The following is an 18,856-nucleotide window of genomic DNA, read 5'->3' as shown; positions in this document are numbered from 1 at the left end:
GGGGCCTTGGGTAAACTCAATAACAATCCTCAAAGGGAGGTCTATCTCAGATGATGCAAAGCCTAAGGAAGCAGCCTGGCTGCAGCCCTGCTCCCAGTGGTCCCAAAGCCTAAGCCAGCTGGGTGGTCTCCTGTGCCTGCCTGGACACCTGGGCTCTCTCCAGCCCAGCTCACCCCACCCACCCGTGGCCCTGAGCCCAGAACCCTGACGGAGGAGCTCCACCCTCAGTCCTAGGATGTGGCCCCAGAGGCTAGCCCTGGGCCATGACCAGCAGTACTCACTCCCACTGTCCCCTCCCCACCCACCCCAAGAGTGGGAGCCAAATGGGACCAAACCCCAGTCTGTGACAGAGCCCCACCCAGATAGAGCAGTGGACAGGGCTGCTATGGTGGGTCAGCTGCACATGGAGAAATGCAATACCCCCCCCACACACACACAGCAACATACTCTGCACACACACAAACACCAAAGCCCTTAGCACCCCCAGGTGCAAAGAAACAGATCCATAGCAACTCAGAGACGCACAGACACTAGCACACAGATGCAGCACTGAAGACCAACATTACAGGTCAAGGAGGGACCCACAAATACACAAAGATGCAGATACAGAGACACAAAGGGACATATATATGAAGGGAATGCCAGATGCACAAACACTGACATGCAAACCCAAACACACCTCAAATCACACACACTGTTGCACGAGGATCCTCAAAGAGCTGCAATTACAGCTTGAGTGGTATGTAATCAAACCTCACACGGTGATATATAGCCCCCAGGCCCCCACTGGCATCCCCTCCAAAGGGCCAGACCCCAGCAGCAGGAAGGCCCCATCCCTCAAGGAGGACTGTCCCACCAGCTGCTCACCCGTGGTCCGGTTGTTCCGAAGAAATTCCATCTGCAGTGTCTGCCCCGCCTGCTCGGCAAGAGCCAGGGGTGTGGGGGCCTCAGGGTCCCCTGAGAAGCAGTTGACCCCAGCACCACAGCCCAGGAGTGCCTGGGTCTCAGCCAGGTCTGTGGTAGTGACTGCGGCACACAGGGCCTGGGAGGGGAGAGGAGGGAGGGAAGGGTCAGTCCCAGCAGGAGTGTGGGGCCAGTGGGCAAAAGAGTATGGGAGGGGAGAGACAGGAAGAAGAAAGAGGAACCCAGGTCTGGGGGGCCCATCCTCACACTGAGAGAGAGAAGACAGAGGAAGAAAAACAGAGAAGAGAAGGAGAAAAGCCAAGAGGAAGGAGGACGGGCAGGGGCTGCCCAGCAGAGGCCAGGGTCCCAGCAGCCCAGGTCTCACCCCTGCTGGCAGCCCCCAGGGCCCTGTCAGCTGCCAAGCCTGCTCTCAGAAGGATCTCAAGCTCCCTCTGCCTTGTGGAAGGGCAGAGGGGGTTGCTTTGTAGCTAATTCCTCCCACATTTGAATTCCTCACTGCCTGCCCAGCCCTCCTGACCAATGGGAGTTGCTGCCCCTCCTAGCTGGCAAGCCAGACTGGGCTGGACCGGGGGCTGGACGCCTGGGTTCCCGGGAGGTGGAGGCCTGGCTCTCACTGGGCTTCTAGCTGGACTGAGCCTGCCTGGGTGGGGATGCTTGGGGGAGGGGCTAAAGGCCGACCAGAGGTCACAAGTGGCATCCCCCTGCCTCGGAGCAGGCTACCTCCCACTCAGGCGGAGCCAGCCAGAACCCGGGGCTTGGCTCCCAGCCTGTCAGGGCCTGGGGCCCTTTCAGGGCCTCTCTTGAGTGGGGTGTGGATGGGAGTGGGTCAGAGCGACCAGCTGTTTTTCATGAGCCTGACAGGAAATAGCATCCCCATCAAGTTCACTCCTTTTGGCAGGATACAGAAGGAGCAGGACAGGGTGCGGGAGACAGAGGAATCGGCTGGGGAGGGAAACAGACAGATGTGAGGGACGTGGTCTTGGTCCAAGGGTCAGGCCTGGCTCCTCCTTGCTTTGCCTCAACTCTCCCTGTGGCTTAAGTAGGGCCCTTCTGCCCTCTGGGCCTCAGTTTCCCCTTAGGCCAGCTTATCCCTGGGAGCTGGTGGAAAAGATGGGCTGCAATGGTGAGGAATGCGGGGACAGGAAGAAAGGGGGTGGTCTCAAGGGGCGCTGACAGAGTAGGAAAAGGAGGTGCTCTTAAGGGGCCCGAGGCCAAATGACCTGACCTTGTCCAGCTCCTCCTGGTTGCCAAAGAGTGGGTGGTAGCAGCGGTACTTGCCCTCGAGGTATTTGGCCTCCAGGTGTTGCCGCCGAGCACTGGGGCTGCTGTTGGGCTGCAGGGCCTCACTGGGGGGCACACTGGCTGCCCAGAAGCGGTTCCCAGCGCCATTGCCCAGCTGCAAGAAGAGCTACAGGTGTGGGCAAGAGGTTAGAGGCAGCCTATGACCAGGGGCACATGCCCTGCAAAATCTTGGTATTGAGGTTGTCAGGTTTATGACTGGAGAGCCAGGCCACCCATCAGTTTCCCATCAGGGAAGCTGAGGTGCAGCCTGCCTGTTGGTGGACTTGGATGCTCCATCACCAACCCTGGGCCTGAGCCCAGCTCCTCAACTCAGTGACAGGACAAGAGGCGATCAACCTGACAGGTGAACACCCCAGGCCTGGCTCCTGTTTGGGGCCTTGCTATTTCCCCACTCAGTCTCACATCTGGAACTCTGCATTCCTGAGGCTATCACAGCTGGGGGCTGGGAGTTTAAGCTGTCAGCCAATGGGGTGGGCAGGGATTTTGGAACCATATCCTGCCCCTGATATTCCTCTAGGACATTTCCCAGGGGCTGGGTCTGCAGCTCCACCCACACATCACTCCAGAATCCAGGCACACACCCCTGTTCCTGGCACCACAGGACTGAGCCCTCCAATCATCACCTGGGCTCCAGCATGGGGAAAGGGGCAGGAGCAGATTCTGCAGTGCAGGGGTCTAGCATTCAGGATACTAGTTTATTCATTATTTCACTCTGCTGATTATTGGTTCCACTGCCATTTCCTGCCCCCACCCCCACCCCTCGCCTTGCCTCTTTGTCAGGTCTTGTGTGGGGTACTCGGGTCACAACAGAGAACAAAGTGGAAACAGTCCCTGCCACTGCTGACTCACTCTGTGACTTTGGGCAAGTCATTTTCTCTCCCTGGGCTTCAATGTCTGCATCTATAAACTGGGGACTCTAACCCTAACTCACAAGGGATGTGACACCCAAATTGCTCCAGAGTCTGCAGCTGGTCTGGGGCTGTCAGGAAGTGGCTGTTGTAGGTTCTCCCCTGTAACTACCACAAATATCAGTATCTGGGGTCCCCAAGAACACAGGCACAAGTGTACATGAGTGTGTGCTCCTAAACATGTATATTCATACCCACTGGCACATGTAAATTGAGATGAAATGAAGTAAATGTTTTAGGTTTTGCAGGACACAAAGTTTCTGTTGTATAGTCTTTTTTTTTTTTTTTTTTTTTTTTTTACAACCCTTTAAAACTGTAAAAACACTCTTAGCTCACTGGCCAGTTTGCTGACTTGGCCAAAAAAATCAGCTTTTCCAAAATCCACACCCATTAGGTGATCCCAAAGGTCTCTTCTAGCTCTATGGTGCTGGGGTCTGTGACATGGAGGAGATGGGGTTAGGACACCCAGGTAGCAGCTAGAACCCCAAATACAGGTGACAAGTAGGGGGTTTCCCCACCTCGATGAGTGTTTCTGTCCACACCTTCCTGTCCATCTTCAGGCTCCGCACCTTGGAGACACCAGCACCCATGCCACGGTGCTCCCCTGTAGACAGAGGGCCAGATTTGGGTCCTCTGGGCCGTTTCCTTCATAGAGCATTCACCTCCTCCCCATCCCAACCTCAAGTGCTCACCCAGAGGCATACAGGGAGAGGCCATAGGCAGGACCCAGGGGCTAGGCCTGCAGCTCCACCCACACACATCTCCAGAATCCAGCTACACACCACTGCTCCCTGCACCACAGGAATGAGTCCAGCAGTCATCATCTAGGCTCCTGCAGCAGCCCCCCAGCTGGCTTCCTATAGCCAGTCTTGGCTCCCAGCAGGCCACTTGCTACACAGATCAGCCAGAGTGATCTCTTTAATATTTAAATTCCCTTGCTTCAAATCCCTTCACACCCCTCCAATGCTTCCTGAGAATTAGATCTAAATTCCTTATCTGCTTCTCCCTCAACTTTATCTCACCCTTCCCCCTATCCCATTCAATCACACTTTCCTTCCTCTTCTAATCTTCCATGCTCATTCCTGCCTCAGGGCCTTTGTACTCACTGTTCTTTCTTCCTGGATTCTCTTCCCCCATCTCCCCAGGGCCCCTTCCTGACATTCAAATCTCCACTGACATGGCCACCTTCCCTCTAGAATGTAAACTGCCTGAGAGCAGGAACCTCCATTGTCTGTTTTAGGGTCTAATCTCAGAGCCCAGGACAAAACCTGGCACATAGTAAGCACTTAGTAAGTCTCTGTGAAGTGGAAGGGGAATGGGGAGTAGGGGCTGAACAGAATGCAACCTTGCTCAGCTACAGGACCCACAAAGGGCCCCTGGAGAAAGGAGGGGGGCTGGGGGCACTAGGAGTGCCTGGTACTGCCTGGCTCTGGCTTCAGCCTCACCTGCTTCTGCATCACAGCTGCCCTCACCCTCCATGAGCTGATGCTTTCCTAAGCTGGTCTCTGATCCAGTCATCGCTTTTCTGCACCCAGATCTCATAGTCCAAGGCCTCCTGGATGTCTGCCTAGGCGTCCCACAGGCTTCAGGGTTTTTCACTGAGCTCAGAAACTTCCCAAAACTGTTCCTCCTCCTGGATCCCAGCTCCAGCAGCCCAAAGCTGCCACCTGGGCATTGTCAGCTCCAAAGAGGGCCAAATCCCCAGCACCCAACACAGTGTCTGGCACATCATATACCCTCAATAAATGCTGATTGAATAGATGAATGATTGTTGAGCTCCACCCTCTTTCTTTCTCATCCTCCTCATCCAATCTGTCTCTGGGAATTTTACACCACAGACCCTAAGCATCCCTTGAATGTTCTCTGTCACTTCACCAGACCAGACCTCCTCCTCTCTCAGCTCCAGCAGCCACCTCCTTACTAGTCTCCAGCAACTCAGCTTCCAACCTGCCAGAGTCTGATGCACAAATCCCCCCCACCAGTGCCTCCCATCCCCCTCTGGATGAAAAACCATCTCCTCCCCCACCTGGCCCGCCAGCAGCTCCAGCCTGGCCCCCTTCCACTCTTCTGATGGGACAGGGGGCATTGGGCCCCAAGAGGCCTGGGCCAAAATTCAGACTCACTTACTTGCCAGGTGACCTTGAACGAGCCATTTTCCCTGTCTGTGCCTGTACCCAACCCATGATGTGCGAAGTTAAATCCCAGCCTTGTAATGTAAGGATGCAGCTTAAATCCTGGTGGGAGTGGCTTGGCACACAGGTGCAACTTCATAAATAATCTCTGACTACTATCTTCACTCTAGCCCCTCCAGCCAACCAGACCATCAGCCACCCAACACACCAGACCAGTCTTGCCTTAGCCCAGTGCTCCACCCACACACACCTGCACAGCGCTTGCAGATGACGACACAGAGGTTGATGGAGGCCCAGTCAGGCTGAGGAGCCCCGCAGTCAGCACAGAACCTGTTGGGGGCCACGGCCCAGATGCGCTCAGCAACCTCCGAGGTAGACAGGGCCTCAGCAATGGCTCCTTGCATGGCCTCCAGCCACTGCTCCTTCTCAAGTTCTGATTCGGCTGAGAAACTGGGGACACAGGAATGGCGGGAGGCTGGTGGAAAAGGGCTCAGAGGGATTTGGGGGCAGCATAAAAGGGGCACAGCATGAAGTGGGGGGGGGACAAGGTGTTGGGAGCTCAGTCAGAAAAGGGAGGCATCCTGGGTCTGTGAGGAAAGTGGGTGTGATAAAGGCAAGGACACCATGAACCTGAGAGATATGTGAGGGCTGGGGGAGTCCTGAGGGGCTCTGGCCCACCCAGGTAGTAGAAAAGGCTGCTGGGAAGAAATGATACCTGGGCTAAGACTTGACAGATGACAGGGCTTAGCCGGGTAAAGAGATGGAAAGACATTCTAGACAGGGGGAACAGCATGTGCAAAGGGGCAGGATGGCACATGGAGATTCTAGGACCTGTGGGCAGGATGGGCAGACTGGCAGAGAGGAAGCTGGGAGACGTACAGGACAAGCCTGTGCCAGGGAGAGTAAGTCAAAATGTACCCAGAGGACAATGAAGAAGCAGTGGAGGGTTTCAGTGGGAAGGAGGAAGGGGGACAGAGATGTCTTCCCCTCTGGCTCTTTCTGTCCCTGTCATCCTGGAGTTGGATGTGTGCATTCAAGATTTGGGTCCACCCATAACCCACCACCATGGCCAAAGAAGACACTGCTGCTGCAGGTGTAACGGATTGTTAACAGTGCTTTATGAGAGGTGCTGAAGACCCCTCATCGACGAAGGCCTAGCAGTGGAATCTGTGAAGCTGCCAAGGCCTTAGCGAGGTGCTAAGCCCATCTTTGTGTGCTTGTACCCAACTGTGCGAGCCTGCATTCGTCAGGTTGGTGGGAGCCTTTGGTGCTGAACACCAAATCAACCTAATTAAGGTTGACAACCAGAAACTCGGTGACTGGGCAGGCCCCTGTAAAACTGACAGAGAAGGAAAACTCTGTACAGTGGTTAGTTGCAGTTGTGTGGTACTTAAGGATGATGGCAAAGAATATTAGGCCAAGGATGTCATCAAAGATTACCTCAAATGCAAGAAATGGACAAATAAAAACCTTAAGAAAAAGGAAAAAAGACCACGCTGGTGGTCAGAGACTGGCAGCCAAGGACGAAGAGGCAGGTGTGGGGCCAGGTGGCTCACAGGCCTAGGGCAAGATGGCGAGGGGCAGAGGGGAGGGACCAGGAGGTGAGGGCAACAGAGGCAGAACAGGTTTGATGATGGGTACACACAGGGGTGAGTAGGACAGACAAGGGTCCCCGTCGGTGAGAGAGGGGACCCAAGAAGAACAGTGAGTTGAAAAGGAAGTTAAAGGGGGAGGATGTCCATAGAACTATTAGATATTCAGGTCTAGACCTCAGGAGAAAAGCCCTGCTACAGACAGAGATTTGAGCTAAGAGCAAAGGCAATGATGACAGGGGTAGGGGTGTTGACTGAGCAGTTACCGCACATCATGTCAGATAACAGCTTTACAAAGATTGCCAGGATCCTACACACAGAGGAAACAACTGAGGCACAGAGAGGCTAAGTGATCTGCCCAGATCATACAGTGGTATAGTGGTATAAATCACCCTAGATGTTACAGACAGAATTGTGTACTCCTAAAAGCCATACGCTGAAGCCCTAACCCCAATGTGACTGCATCTGGACAAGGGGCCTTTAGGGAGGTAATTAAGGTTAAATAATGTCATAAGAGTGGGACTCTAATCCAACAAGACCGAAAGGGAAGCCAGACAGCTTTCTGTCTCCACGTGCGCACAGAGGAAAGGCCATGTAAAGACACAGTGAGGAGGCAGCCTTCTACAAACTAGGAAGAGAGATCAACACTGACAGCACCTTGACCTTGGACTTCCAGCCTCCAGACTGAGAACTTAAACTTCTGCTGTTTAAGCTCCCAATCTATGGTATTCTGTCATGGCAGCAGAGCTAATACATGGGATCTGAACCAGATATGACACAGTGCTTTAGAGGTGGCGACTGAAGGCCTGGGAGTAGGCGAGCCTGCACAGGGAGAGGACAGAGGAAGACAGAACACAGAGAGACAGCTGAGGTCAGAGGAAACCATGTTGGCAGAGTCTTAGAGGTTCAGGAGGTAGTACCAAGAACAGGTCCCAGGAGACAGGAGGGAAGAGCAGCCATTGATCTCAAGCAAGTATTGAGGACAGACGAACACTCTGGAGGGAGCGGGGCAGACTAGAGAGTACAGAAGGGTGAGTGGGTGGTGCAGAAAGCCATTATGGGTAACTCTGGCAACTCTCGGAGCACTGTGGCAGGGAAGGGGGGACGGTGATCGCCAGAGGGGGGTGGGGCAAGAGTGAGATTTCTTAAAAGGGAGGGGTCAGAGCAGGTTAGCAAGTGAAGGTAAAGGACCAGCAGGGGTAGGCAGGGCTGGGAAGGGAGGAGAAATCCACCCTAGAAGAAGGGGCATCTTCCCACAAATGCAAGAACAGTGGGAAGGAGGAAGGACACAGGTGAGCGATGGAGGCTCACCTGAAGATGCGGTAGGGGGTAGTGAGATCGAAGCTACGCCGGTCCACTTCCTTCACATTGCCCACGTTCATGTCGATGAAGGTGATGCCGATGCCCAGGTGGTATTCCTGGCAGGCAGGTGGGAAGGAGTGAGGGCAAGCCTAGAGGGTGGAGCTCAAGGCCCAGGGAGAGGTAGAGAGGAGGGGGAGGTGGTTCCTTAGGGACTAGAAAGTGGCTAGGAAGGAGATAAGGGAGGGTTCAGGGATCTGGGCATAGGTAAATGGACCCAGGCTCAGAGGCCATGTAGCAATAGGATAGGAGGGTAATGCTCAGGGACTAGGCAAGGGATGGAATCGGGACTAAGGGCAGAAAGAAAGACAGGCAAAGGGCTGGGCTTGAACAGGGAACAATAAAAGGAAAAGGTCAGGCCTAAAAGACCACATGGGCAAAGGAGAGGCTGAGGGACCGGGTGGGCATGGGGCGGGGGAGAGGTTTAGCAACCTGGCTCACCCCTTCATACCTCTAGATTCTTGTAAAGCTGCACTTTGTCCCCAACCACAGCCACATACAGCTTATTCTTGAAGCCACGTAGTTCCAGGCTGCCAGCACGGTCAGGCAGCTCTGAGCTTTGAATACCCAACAGAGAAGCGCTAGACAGCCGAGACCTGGCACGCTGCTCGGCCACTGCCTGCTGCAGGGCCTGCATCCACTCTTTCCGCTCCACTGTGGGTAAGGGAAACGAGAAAGCCAGAGCTCAGCTTGGCAGTAGGCCACCTAAGAACAAGAAAGCCTGCCCAGACTAGCCCACCTATCTCTGACTTTATCTGAGTTGTCTGACTTGGACAACCTCAGGCTCCAATCCCAGCTGCGACACTTAAACTGGGCAAGCGCGTTTGCCTATTTGAGCCCATTGCCCCCTGCAAATGGAATGTGGTTCTGAGGACTTAGTGGGTGTCTCAAGCGCAGACCCAGTCAGAGGGTACTTGCTTTCATTCCCCACCTCACAGAGGGCTGACTCCTCCCTGGGTTTTATGTGGGAGAAGCAGTTGTGCCCTGGCTCTTCCCGCCCTTATCAAGCCAAACTGCTAGTCTTCTTCCTGCCCCGCTCCCCACCATCACTCTCTGCCCGGAAGGCAAAGGTCCGGTTGTTCGTGATCACTTCAAACTTCTGGTCCCCAATAGCAGCCACACGGGAGATGCAGGCCACAGAGATAAAGCGCTTAGAGTAGGAGTCCTGGGGAAGAGAGAGGAGCTGTACTGTGGAGGGTCCTCAGAGGCCCAGCACGGCCCCCCTCCTCAACCTCAGCTGAAATGAAGGCTACAGCCCCATCTCCCACAGGTGGTCAGGGATAACCCCTACCTTGACTCTGACCACAGCCTACAACTGGCCGATGGGCCAGAAAAACATGGTTTAAGGAGTCAGATTGGAGCTCTGGTGAGAACTCATCTGGAGAGGGACTCTGCCTGGGTCCAATGTCAAGCCAGGCTGGAACAGGGGGGTCATATCAGGGACCAACACAGGCCTTACCTTGTTACTATCAAAGTATCGCAGGTAATCTACATCCAGTCTCACCCATCGCTTCTGATATATATAAGATCTGGAGAGGCAGAGGCAAAGGGGCAACAGAGCAAAGGATTGGGGATTATGAGAGAAGCTCTAGGATCACCCCAGCCCCCGCTGGCAGCCACATACAAAGTTAGGAACAGCCAGGTCCAAGAGAGAAAGGATCCCAAATGGTCACTGAGAAGATGGACTTTACCTACAGCAAGAGTGACTAAAGTTGGACTCAAAGTAGGACTTCCCAATATTAAGGGTAATAAAACATAGGTCCTGTGGCAATCATCAGTGGTTATAGTCTCCATGGGGGGAGCCCTGCTCAAATAACCTCAACCTCTCTGGTTTTCAGATCCATGACACCAGTGTACTAGAGCAATATGCACCCCATGCAGGGCACCAGCAGGACCCAACCGGCCTCACTCACCCCTGCGGTGGGTTCTTGTCCAGCCAGCCAGCCTTGATGACCTGTGCAATGGGGGTAGGACCCCCGGGCAGCAGATCCATGGGGTGGGGTGGGAGCTGGGGGATCTGGAGGCTGCTGGGCAAGGTTGAGCTCAGGTTGCTGGTGTGCCATCCACCACTGGAGAAAGAAGGAAGGGAATTAGGGGGGTCAAGGTGGGAGCTCAAGAGGGTAGGGGCTGAGGAGATGGCAGGGCTGGAAGGGAGAGCCACCCAAGAGAGGTGGGCACTCACTTGGGGACGCCCTCGTAGGCATGGTTATCCTCTTCTTCATCCCCTTGATCGTCCCCCGACAGTTCCTCCCCCTCGCTCAGCAGACTGGCAACACGCACGGCACGTGGGACTCGGCTCACTGGAGGCTCCTCCTGGCCCCCCAGACCCACTCAGTGTCATGCTTCCCTTCAAGACCCAGATAACACCCACTCAGGGGCTGCCACGCTCCCTTCTGCCCACTTTATTTCAGACCCACACAAGTTAGCACATTTACTTATTTCCTCACGCTCCCCTTTTCCCACCAGCAGACTGCACAGGGGCCCAGGGTGAGAGGGCCACACCAGCCCAGATCAAAGACAAAACAAACAAACAAACAAAAACTAAAACAGAAAGACTCAGAGGTGGAGAGTTAAGACACTCAGAGAAGGTGACATGAGAGCAGGAGAACACAGAAAGTGAAACAAAGACAGAGGAACAGATACCCTACAATAGCTATGCTCACAACACCGAGGGAGAGAAGAGGCCACACACAGCCATCCACATGCAGCTGTAGACGAGCTGGAGCCACAAACCAGACCCCCCAGATTTCTGGCCCAGCGTTGGGACTTGGGATACTATGCCTGACCCGACCCTTGCATGGCAAGACAATGAAGGGGGAAGGGAACTCTCCTGGAACGGTTGCCCATTTTCTATCTGGTGGTCCCCAGGGCCTGCAGGCAGCTGAGCAGCCTTCCCTCCACACTGACAGCAGACAGCCCAAACACTAACCACCACCTGCCCCACCTTGTTGGTCATCACAGCAACTGGGGCTCCTGGCCCCTCCTCTGGGGTCTCATCATAGTCAGAGTCATCTGGGGAGAGAAAGGGGTGGGGAGAGACTCAGAAGCAAGAAGCCTGGCCTCCCCTCCTGGGCACTTGGGCCTGGCTTCACAAAGGCCACTCTCAGCCCAAGAAAGACGCCCACCCCCAGCCTGACCTGGCTTTCAAAAAAAGCACAGGGGACAGGAAGTGCTATTTATACTCTCAGGGCCTCACAGGACAGCACTAGGGGGTGCCTGGCCACCACATGGAGGTCTGAAGAGGTGGCAAGCTTGGGGGTCAGGGGTGGGGGACTGTCTAAAAAAGGCAACATGAATCGAGAATCAAGAGAAGTGGGCAATTTGAGGGGGCAGCAAATCAACAATGATCATGGAAAATAACCCCCAACTTTAAACCATGGGCAACTCAGAAAGTCTGCCATGTGCCTGCACCTAACAGTCAGTTGGTTGGATAAGTGGGTGCTGTTTCTATTTTGAGAATGGAGAGAATGATGCTGTCCCAACCAGGGCCACACAGGGGGTGGGTGGCAGGGCCCAACAGAAAGGGGGATGCAAACTTTGCATCCTCATAGACTCCTCAAGGCCCAGAGCCAGGCCACTCACCCAGAGCCTCAGGCCTGGCTATGGCACTCACCGAACTCTGGGAACAGGTGACGAGGCTTTGGGGGAACCTCTGGGAGGCTGGGAGATGGGGGCTGGTAAGGCCCCTGGGGGAAGGTGTCTGGGGGCTCCTCAGGTTCTGGTGGGGGAGAGGATGACGGTGGTGATGACAGTAACTCTTCCTCCTTGTAGGGAAGGCTGGAAACAGACAAAAAGTTGGGCAATAAGGGTTAGATCAGCGCTGTTGAGTCACTGGACCAGCATCACTATGCGGCAGAGTAAGGACTCAAACCCACTGGGCCCCAGCTCACCTGACCTCAGCAAAACTCATTCATTCCAAAAACTCAGATAGGAGCTCTCCTCACCTCACTCCCCTGCCCCAAACCCTGCAAGCTCCTCAAAGCCTACAGGAAGTAGACACCTTCTTCAGCTGCATCACTGTGACATGGTCACATGTCACCAGAACTAGCCTTTAGCCATATGCACCACTCTAGAAGAGGAATGGAGATCAGAATGGAGTGTAGGTGGTTTACATCCTAGCCTGGGGAGTCAGGGAAGGCTGGAAGAGGTGAGCCTTGTGCTGAACTTTCAAGGATAAGAAGTTGTATGTTGGCAAATGGCAGGGGCAGAAATGAAATGGGTGTTGAGGCCAAGGGAGCAGATCAGAGCCCCAGAAACCAAGTTCTAAGGCCCTGAGTCATGGGTCTCTGGCTCAAGACCACCTTCTCTCTTATCCCAGAAACAGATATTCACCATTCCCCAGATGCCCTCAGACCTCTCAAATTCGCCTGATCCCACCACACTCCTCTTGCACACCAGTTTTCCACCTCTGCTATCACTCCCCCAGGAACCCTTCCCCAACTCTCCTTCAGGGACTCCTGGGCTCCCACAGCCACAGTGCTCCTGTCTGTCTGCCTCAGCACAGATCACACTGCTCCCTGAAGGCTGAAAGTCTCCCAAAGGGCTTTGGCATCAGAGATGTGGGTTAGAACCTTGTCTCAGTCTTAGTTCCTATGTGTCCTGGGGTGAGCAACTAGCCTCAATAAATCTCAGTTTCCTCTTCTATAGAGTGGGGACTATATCTCCAACGTGGCAGGGGGGTTGGAGGATTAACTAAGACAAGGAGTGTTGTATGCCAACACACGGGATGTACAGGGACCACAAGCTGGAAGGTGTCTGAGCCTTACAGCCCTGGCCCCACCCATTGTCTCTGCAAGTGTCCAGCAGGGGCCAAGGAGGAGCACCAGAGTGTGTGGGCAACTTTCCCCATGGGTTATTTTCAGCCTGGCCTATTGCCCCATGTTCCTGGCAGTGACTGACAGTGCACAACTGACTACAAAAGCAAGGGCTGGGGTGTGACCATGATGTCAGCCTTTGTTCCTGCTGTTGCCTCTTCCAGGAATACACTGCTTCCTGGTCTCTGACTGGGGAACATCTACTTATCCTTTAACTCCAAACTCAGGTCCCCTTCACTGAAAGTCTTTCCTGATGCCTCCTGCATGCTCCCCCAATCCCTGCCCATGTTCCCTTTTGTTATGAGCTTTAGACAATTGTGCTGGTATCTGAGCCAGGAATTGAACACTTAATCTACAGTCTTCGTACTTCTTAGGACACATGTCTCCTTCGGTATCATCCTGTATTTTGTCTCTTCTCCATGTCTGAGCAAAGAATGAATGAAACTGCCTTTCTGTGTAAGAATCTGATCTTCAGCTAGCTTCCTCACTCTGTTCTCCTAGAAACCTGCTAAAGGTGGCATGTCAGCCATGTTCCCAGGCAGCACTGTGTTTGGCAAAGTAGCCTGAGTGAGGACCTGTACCTGGACTGGGGGAAACTATAAGGGGTCACCACCTGGTGACGAAGCAGGAGCTCTGGGCTTCTCTGAATGTGGTGGCTTGTATCCAGGCACATCCATGCAGAAACCTAAAACTGTACCAGTGGAGTTTTTGGAAGACATACTGGCCCCTTGGGGCAAGAATTTCTAAGCCAGGGTGGCTCCCACACCTGAGCACTGTGAGTCTCAGTCCCTCACCCCTGAGCTCTCCCCTAGAAGGCTATAGAGAATGGCTCCTAGACAGCTCTGTGGACAGTGGCACTGACAGCTATGAGGGCCCCACAGCCAAGGGAAACCTGCCACTGCCCTGGTGGCCAGCTGTTCCCTCTATATGCTTCTCAGGGAATCTGATGCCAAGCGGGCTTATATTAGTCTCAAGGGCATGAACGCTTAGCTGGACCTAAGAAGATCCCCTGGTAGGCACTGCACCAAGCTGTCCCTGGCACTTGACCCTAGGTCTTGTTAGGGCAGGCACAGCATTGGATTTGATTCTTTATTCCCACAGCCCAGTGCAGGGCCTGGCTGAGTCAGCAACAAGAGCGTGCTGAATGAATGGGTGGGTGGACAGACAAATGGCCGGACAGCACGAGTGGGTGAATAGGTGGATGGGCGGATAGGTAGATGGACAGGATGTCTATGAGGGCTGGGAGGAAAGCAAATGATGACCAAGAGAATGAGTGAGTCCCTGCAGGCCTAAGGGCATCACCTGGGGGTGTTGGCACCCAGCTAGTCAGGTGCAGTGCCCTTGGAGACCTCTTAACAGGCAAAGCAACCATCACACACAGCCTCCCAGCCTCCAAGAAGGGGCCTTTAAGGGCCTGGCCTGATCACCTGAGCGCAGAACTCCAAGCTGTCAGGCCAGGACCAGTCAGACTGGCCCAGAGGAGATGGAAACCGGTTCTACCCCTTCTAGCCAAGCAGGGCTGTGTGGGCTGGCTCCCCGACCTCCCCCAGGACTGAGGTCCAGAACTGAGGAGAAAGTGGTGGCAACAGAGCATCCTCAGAGCCCAAATAGCATCGGTCCTCCCACCTCTGGCCCCCAGTCCTCCATCACTGTCCCGATCATTTGGGAGGGATCTGCCCATCCTGAGGCCTCCCCAGCATGTGGGCTCCCTGAGGCAAATGCCATATTACCTTACTCACTATGGTGGGCCCAGCACTCAGCAGGGATTAGTAAATAAGTGAAGACCTGGATTAATTAATTCTTATTAATTGTGTGTGTGTGTATGTGTGTGTGTGTGTGTATTCCCAGCAGTCAGTCTTCTAGTACTTTACATGAATTAAATTCAGTTACTCATCACAAGGGCTCTGTAAGATACGGCTTACTATTCTCCCTACTTTACAGCTGAGGAAACTGAGGCACAGAGACACAAAGCAATTTGCCCTTCATTCAACAGCTGGGATTTGCACCCAGGTAGTCTAGCACCACAGCCTGCAAGTTCAACCACCAGTGGCAAATAAGGCCACAGCCAGGATGTGAGGGCTTCTCTGAGGCCGACTTGCTCACATCCCACCCAGACTCAGGATCTAGGCAGCTCTAAAGCTGATGTTTTGTCCAAGAGGGAATGTGATTACAGCTCTGATAACTGCTGTGAACATGGCAAAACGGGAGAGAGTAACAAATGCAAAGGGTTCTTCTCCCAGCACAGCCTTCACAGGACAAGGACTATGTGCCAAGAAGGTGGGAGCAAGGGGGACCCTCATGAATCTCCAAACTTCATCCTAGCCACCTCCAGGAAGCCTCCTGGCTCACCCCTGCCTGCCTACCACTGGGAACCAGGCTGTGCTGAGTCAGGGTCAAGTCCAGAAAAGGAGAAGTGGTGTCAGGAAGGCACAGCATGTGGGAAAACCCCAGGGGAAGGGGCAGAGTGCTCCAGCCCCAGCTGGAGCCCTGGACACTCAGTGGCTGCACCCCTAAGAGCAGCGCCAGCTCCAATCTGCAGCTGGGATGTTTCCCACTGACCTCTGACCCATTAGACCAGAAGATCGGCCCCAACCCTAAGCATGTCCTCAGTGGCCCTACCACCAAGGCTCAAATGGCTTCCTCTTCCTCACTGTCCTGTACCTACCATCTCGGTCCATGGAAAGCCCATCTGTACTTTAAAACACAGCTCAATGGACCTGGCCTCTAGGCAGCCTCTGAGATACAGATAGATGCAGAGCTGCTTTCCCCCTGCCTCACCCCTGGCTCCCCTGCTCCTTTGCCCCATTTCTCCTCTATCCAAGTGACATGTAGACCCCTCTAATCTCCCCACTATGACCGCAGCAAGACTGGGTACTCATGGGCAGGGGCTGATCCACCCCACCCTGGGCCCTCAGTCTAAGGTTTGTCTTACTGGATTAGGGAAAATATACACAGCCGAACTTACACGTAGGGGTCTCAAGCCAGAATGGGTATGAGTAGGGGGACCATATAATTAATTGTATAAACCAGAACATTTCTGAGAGTTAAAAGAGGCACTATTAATAATTATGTTAGGGTAACAGGTGTAGACAGGGCCTGTCCCAGGTAAAATGAGATGTGTGTGTGGTCACTCTAGCTAATAGAGCTTTGGAGCCAGACAGACCTGGGCTTGCATCCCATCTTGACCACCCATCAGTTTGTGACCTGACAAAGCAGGGGACTTCATCTCTGAGCTTCAGTTTCCTCTCTGATCTGCTTCCAAGGTTATTGATCATTCAGTAAGGAGAGCCACTCCCATATGTCATCAGCACAACTTTCTCACCCTGGCTGTGGCTGAAGGAGTCTCAGGCCCTACAGGTTGGGTCAGGAACCTCCTCCTCCAGGGTGGCCCTTGGCTCTCCCTTCATATCTTTCTGTCTACATCAATCTCTGACAAAAAGAAATAAGTCTCCCCATAAGGGCAGGTGGGGCACAGAGTGGGGCAGTCTGAATATCTCAGGCTGGCCTTGAATTCATCCCCCACTCACATTCCAGCTGTCCTTGACTGAGCTGCATTCCATAAATGCATACTTTCAGGTCTTTGCAAATGCTGTTCCTTCCACCTGGAATACCCTTTCGTGTCCAGCCATCTCCTACTCCTCCTTCAAGAAATCCAAATCATACACCCTTCTCCACTCTGGGGCTCTTCTAATGCCCCAGGCTAGGATGGCGCCCCCTTGGGGCTCCTCCAGCCTCCACACTTCTGATCATTCAGTATAGCTGTCTGTCAATGTTTGCTTCACTGAACTGACAGGACCCAAGGACCCAGGCCTACATCCTGTCCTAGAGTTAGGACCTTCCCCCTGGGCTATACAGGCCTTGGAGGGATCCAGGTCAATCCCAGCTCCTGGACTCTCACCACCAGGGCCAAGAGGTGGGGTCAGGCTCAGCGATCTAAACACATCTGTCTCCTACCCTGACCCTCCCTTCCCATAAGGACTTCCCAGCTGCCTGCTTCCTCATTCGCTGGCTACACAAGGCCCAGGCCTCAGTCCTATGCTTCTTGCTTCCTCCACAGTAGCTCTTGCCCTTCCTTCTCCATTATGAAGCCCAAAGGTCACCTCCTCTAGCATGGTTTTATTCTGTTGACTTCTGCCCAGGTCATGGCACAGAAAGCCCTTCCTGGTGTTTTACATGCTTAGATATGATGTCTGTAACTTCGGCACATGCTGTGAGCCCCCTTGGGCCACTCCCTCTTCATGCTACGGCATCACTCAACACAGAGGAGGGTTTCAGCGAGTGCACTGAATGACTGAATAATCACCACCCCCTCATGTTCAGCTCATAGGAGAGGGTACGCAGCTCCCCTACTCCTACACAGAGCAGTGCTCAATTAACCTGACATCTACCCTCACAACTACAGCTTCACCCAGCCCTTAACACTTCTTCCTAGAACAAGAGCTACCACTTGCTAAGTACCCACTATGTGCCAAGCATTCTGCTGGGGGCCTTTTTTCATTTAATCCCCACAGTGATCCAGATAATCAACTCCACTGTGCTCAGGACACGCCTCCTCCTCCAGGAAGTCTACCCAATTGCTCCCCTCTCTAAGCTCACACAGTCTATCGTGCCCTTCATGGTTCATCTACCACCAGGTCTATACTGAGCTTCCTCAAAGGCCAGCCCTGTTGTGGGCAGGAGGAGACAGAGGCCTGGGTCTCCCATGGCAGCTCTATGTGCTTCCTGGGCCTGACTCTGTGCTGGCTCTAGAGGGTAGCAGGGTGAGGAAGTTCAGTCCTCAGGGAGCTCACACTGTACTGAACCCCTTCCCCCATCTCAACTGCCCAACCCAGGGCTGGCCTGCAGGAGAAGGTGCAGATGTCTGCTGAGCTCTATGGAAGATGAGCTGAGGATGCAGGACAGGGCTGGTGCATGGATAGGACCTGGTTAGAAACATCTCTACATCACCAGTGATCCAAACACAGGATTGTTGAGTTCATTAGAAAACCACAGCAATTGAGGGGAGGGGAGGCCCAACAACATAGGCACCCACCACACACCAGCCCTGGAGGGAAGGGGTAGAACCAGGCCAATTAAATGCCAGCCCTTGGCAGGTCTATTACCCTGGACTCAGCAGGGAGAGCAAGGGTGTTCAGGTAGGAGCTGCCCAGAGCCACAGCACTCTTGAACTTGAACTTGAGAGATGCCCAACTAAGCCTCTTGAGAGAATCCTCAGTGGGGTTTGGGGAGCTAGAACTGAGATCAGCACTGGGTCCCTAAAGGGCAGAGACCCCACAGAGGAATACTCTGTGTGATCTAGTAAACAGGTACCATGGGCTCCCAGTGGACCCAGGAGAGAGGCCCACAGGGAGATGGAAAACTGGAAATCCCAATGCAGAGGGAGGGAAGAGGAAAAAGGAGAAAAGGAAAGGGCAGGCGAAAAAACAGAAAATATGGGAAAAGTGAAAGAAGAGAGAAAATGCTGAGAGTAAAAAAAGGAATGGGGAGAACACCATAGAAACACAGCCCAGAGGAGACAGGAAGACAAAGTAGGATTCTTCCCTTGCCTGGCCCTCAGGAGCCTCCCTCCCCCTCTGCAGACAGCCCAGCCCAAGGCTGCCCCTTGCTCACCCTCAGATGCTTGCCGGGTCCTGAGCCTGAGAACTCCCACAGCTCTGGCCCAGCGGGACCAGCGTGTGCTCAAGTGTGCTGTGTGCCTGCCCGGCCAGTCCACGTCCAACCTGGGCTGGTCTCGCAGGCTTCTTGGCACCTCTTCCCTGGATATGTCTGAAGCTAAATCTGGGCCCAGGTGTGGCTCTGTGAGCCTGTGATTTGTATCTCTGAGT

General features: G+C 53.9%; 1 protein-coding gene and 1 pseudogene across 1 annotated transcript in view; one reads left to right on the top strand and one right to left on the bottom strand.

Annotated features, from left to right (window-relative positions):
• Positions 1–18,856, bottom strand: part of ARAP1 (ArfGAP with RhoGAP domain, ankyrin repeat and PH domain 1) — a 44,261-nt gene that overhangs the window by 15,551 nt on the left and 9,854 nt on the right. Inside the window, exons 3-14 of the mRNA XM_016208488.2 lie at positions 11,831–11,994; positions 11,162–11,229; positions 10,400–10,530; positions 10,131–10,286; positions 9,677–9,746; positions 9,262–9,382; positions 8,669–8,871; positions 8,170–8,276; positions 5,517–5,716; positions 3,653–3,738; positions 2,150–2,332; positions 868–1,042 (exon numbers count right to left, since the gene is read on the bottom strand). Coding sequence (XP_016063974.2) covers positions 868–1,042; positions 2,150–2,332; positions 3,653–3,738; positions 5,517–5,716; positions 8,170–8,276; positions 8,669–8,871; positions 9,262–9,382; positions 9,677–9,746; positions 10,131–10,286; positions 10,400–10,530; positions 11,162–11,229; positions 11,831–11,994 — 1,664 coding nt within the window. The remainder of the gene's footprint in view (positions 1–867; positions 1,043–2,149; positions 2,333–3,652; positions 3,739–5,516; positions 5,717–8,169; positions 8,277–8,668; positions 8,872–9,261; positions 9,383–9,676; positions 9,747–10,130; positions 10,287–10,399; positions 10,531–11,161; positions 11,230–11,830; positions 11,995–18,856) is intronic.
• Positions 6,332–6,871, top strand: LOC148091979 (small ribosomal subunit protein eS12 pseudogene; annotated as a pseudogene).

The sequence above is a fragment of the Miniopterus natalensis genome, chromosome 11, assembly GCF_054644295.1.
Source record: "Miniopterus natalensis isolate mMinNat1 chromosome 11, mMinNat1.hap1, whole genome shotgun sequence".
Classification (NCBI taxonomy): domain Eukaryota; kingdom Metazoa; phylum Chordata; class Mammalia; order Chiroptera; family Miniopteridae; genus Miniopterus; species Miniopterus natalensis.
Note: the sequence above shows the minus strand (reverse complement) of the source record. Positions and strands in the feature narration are given on the sequence as shown.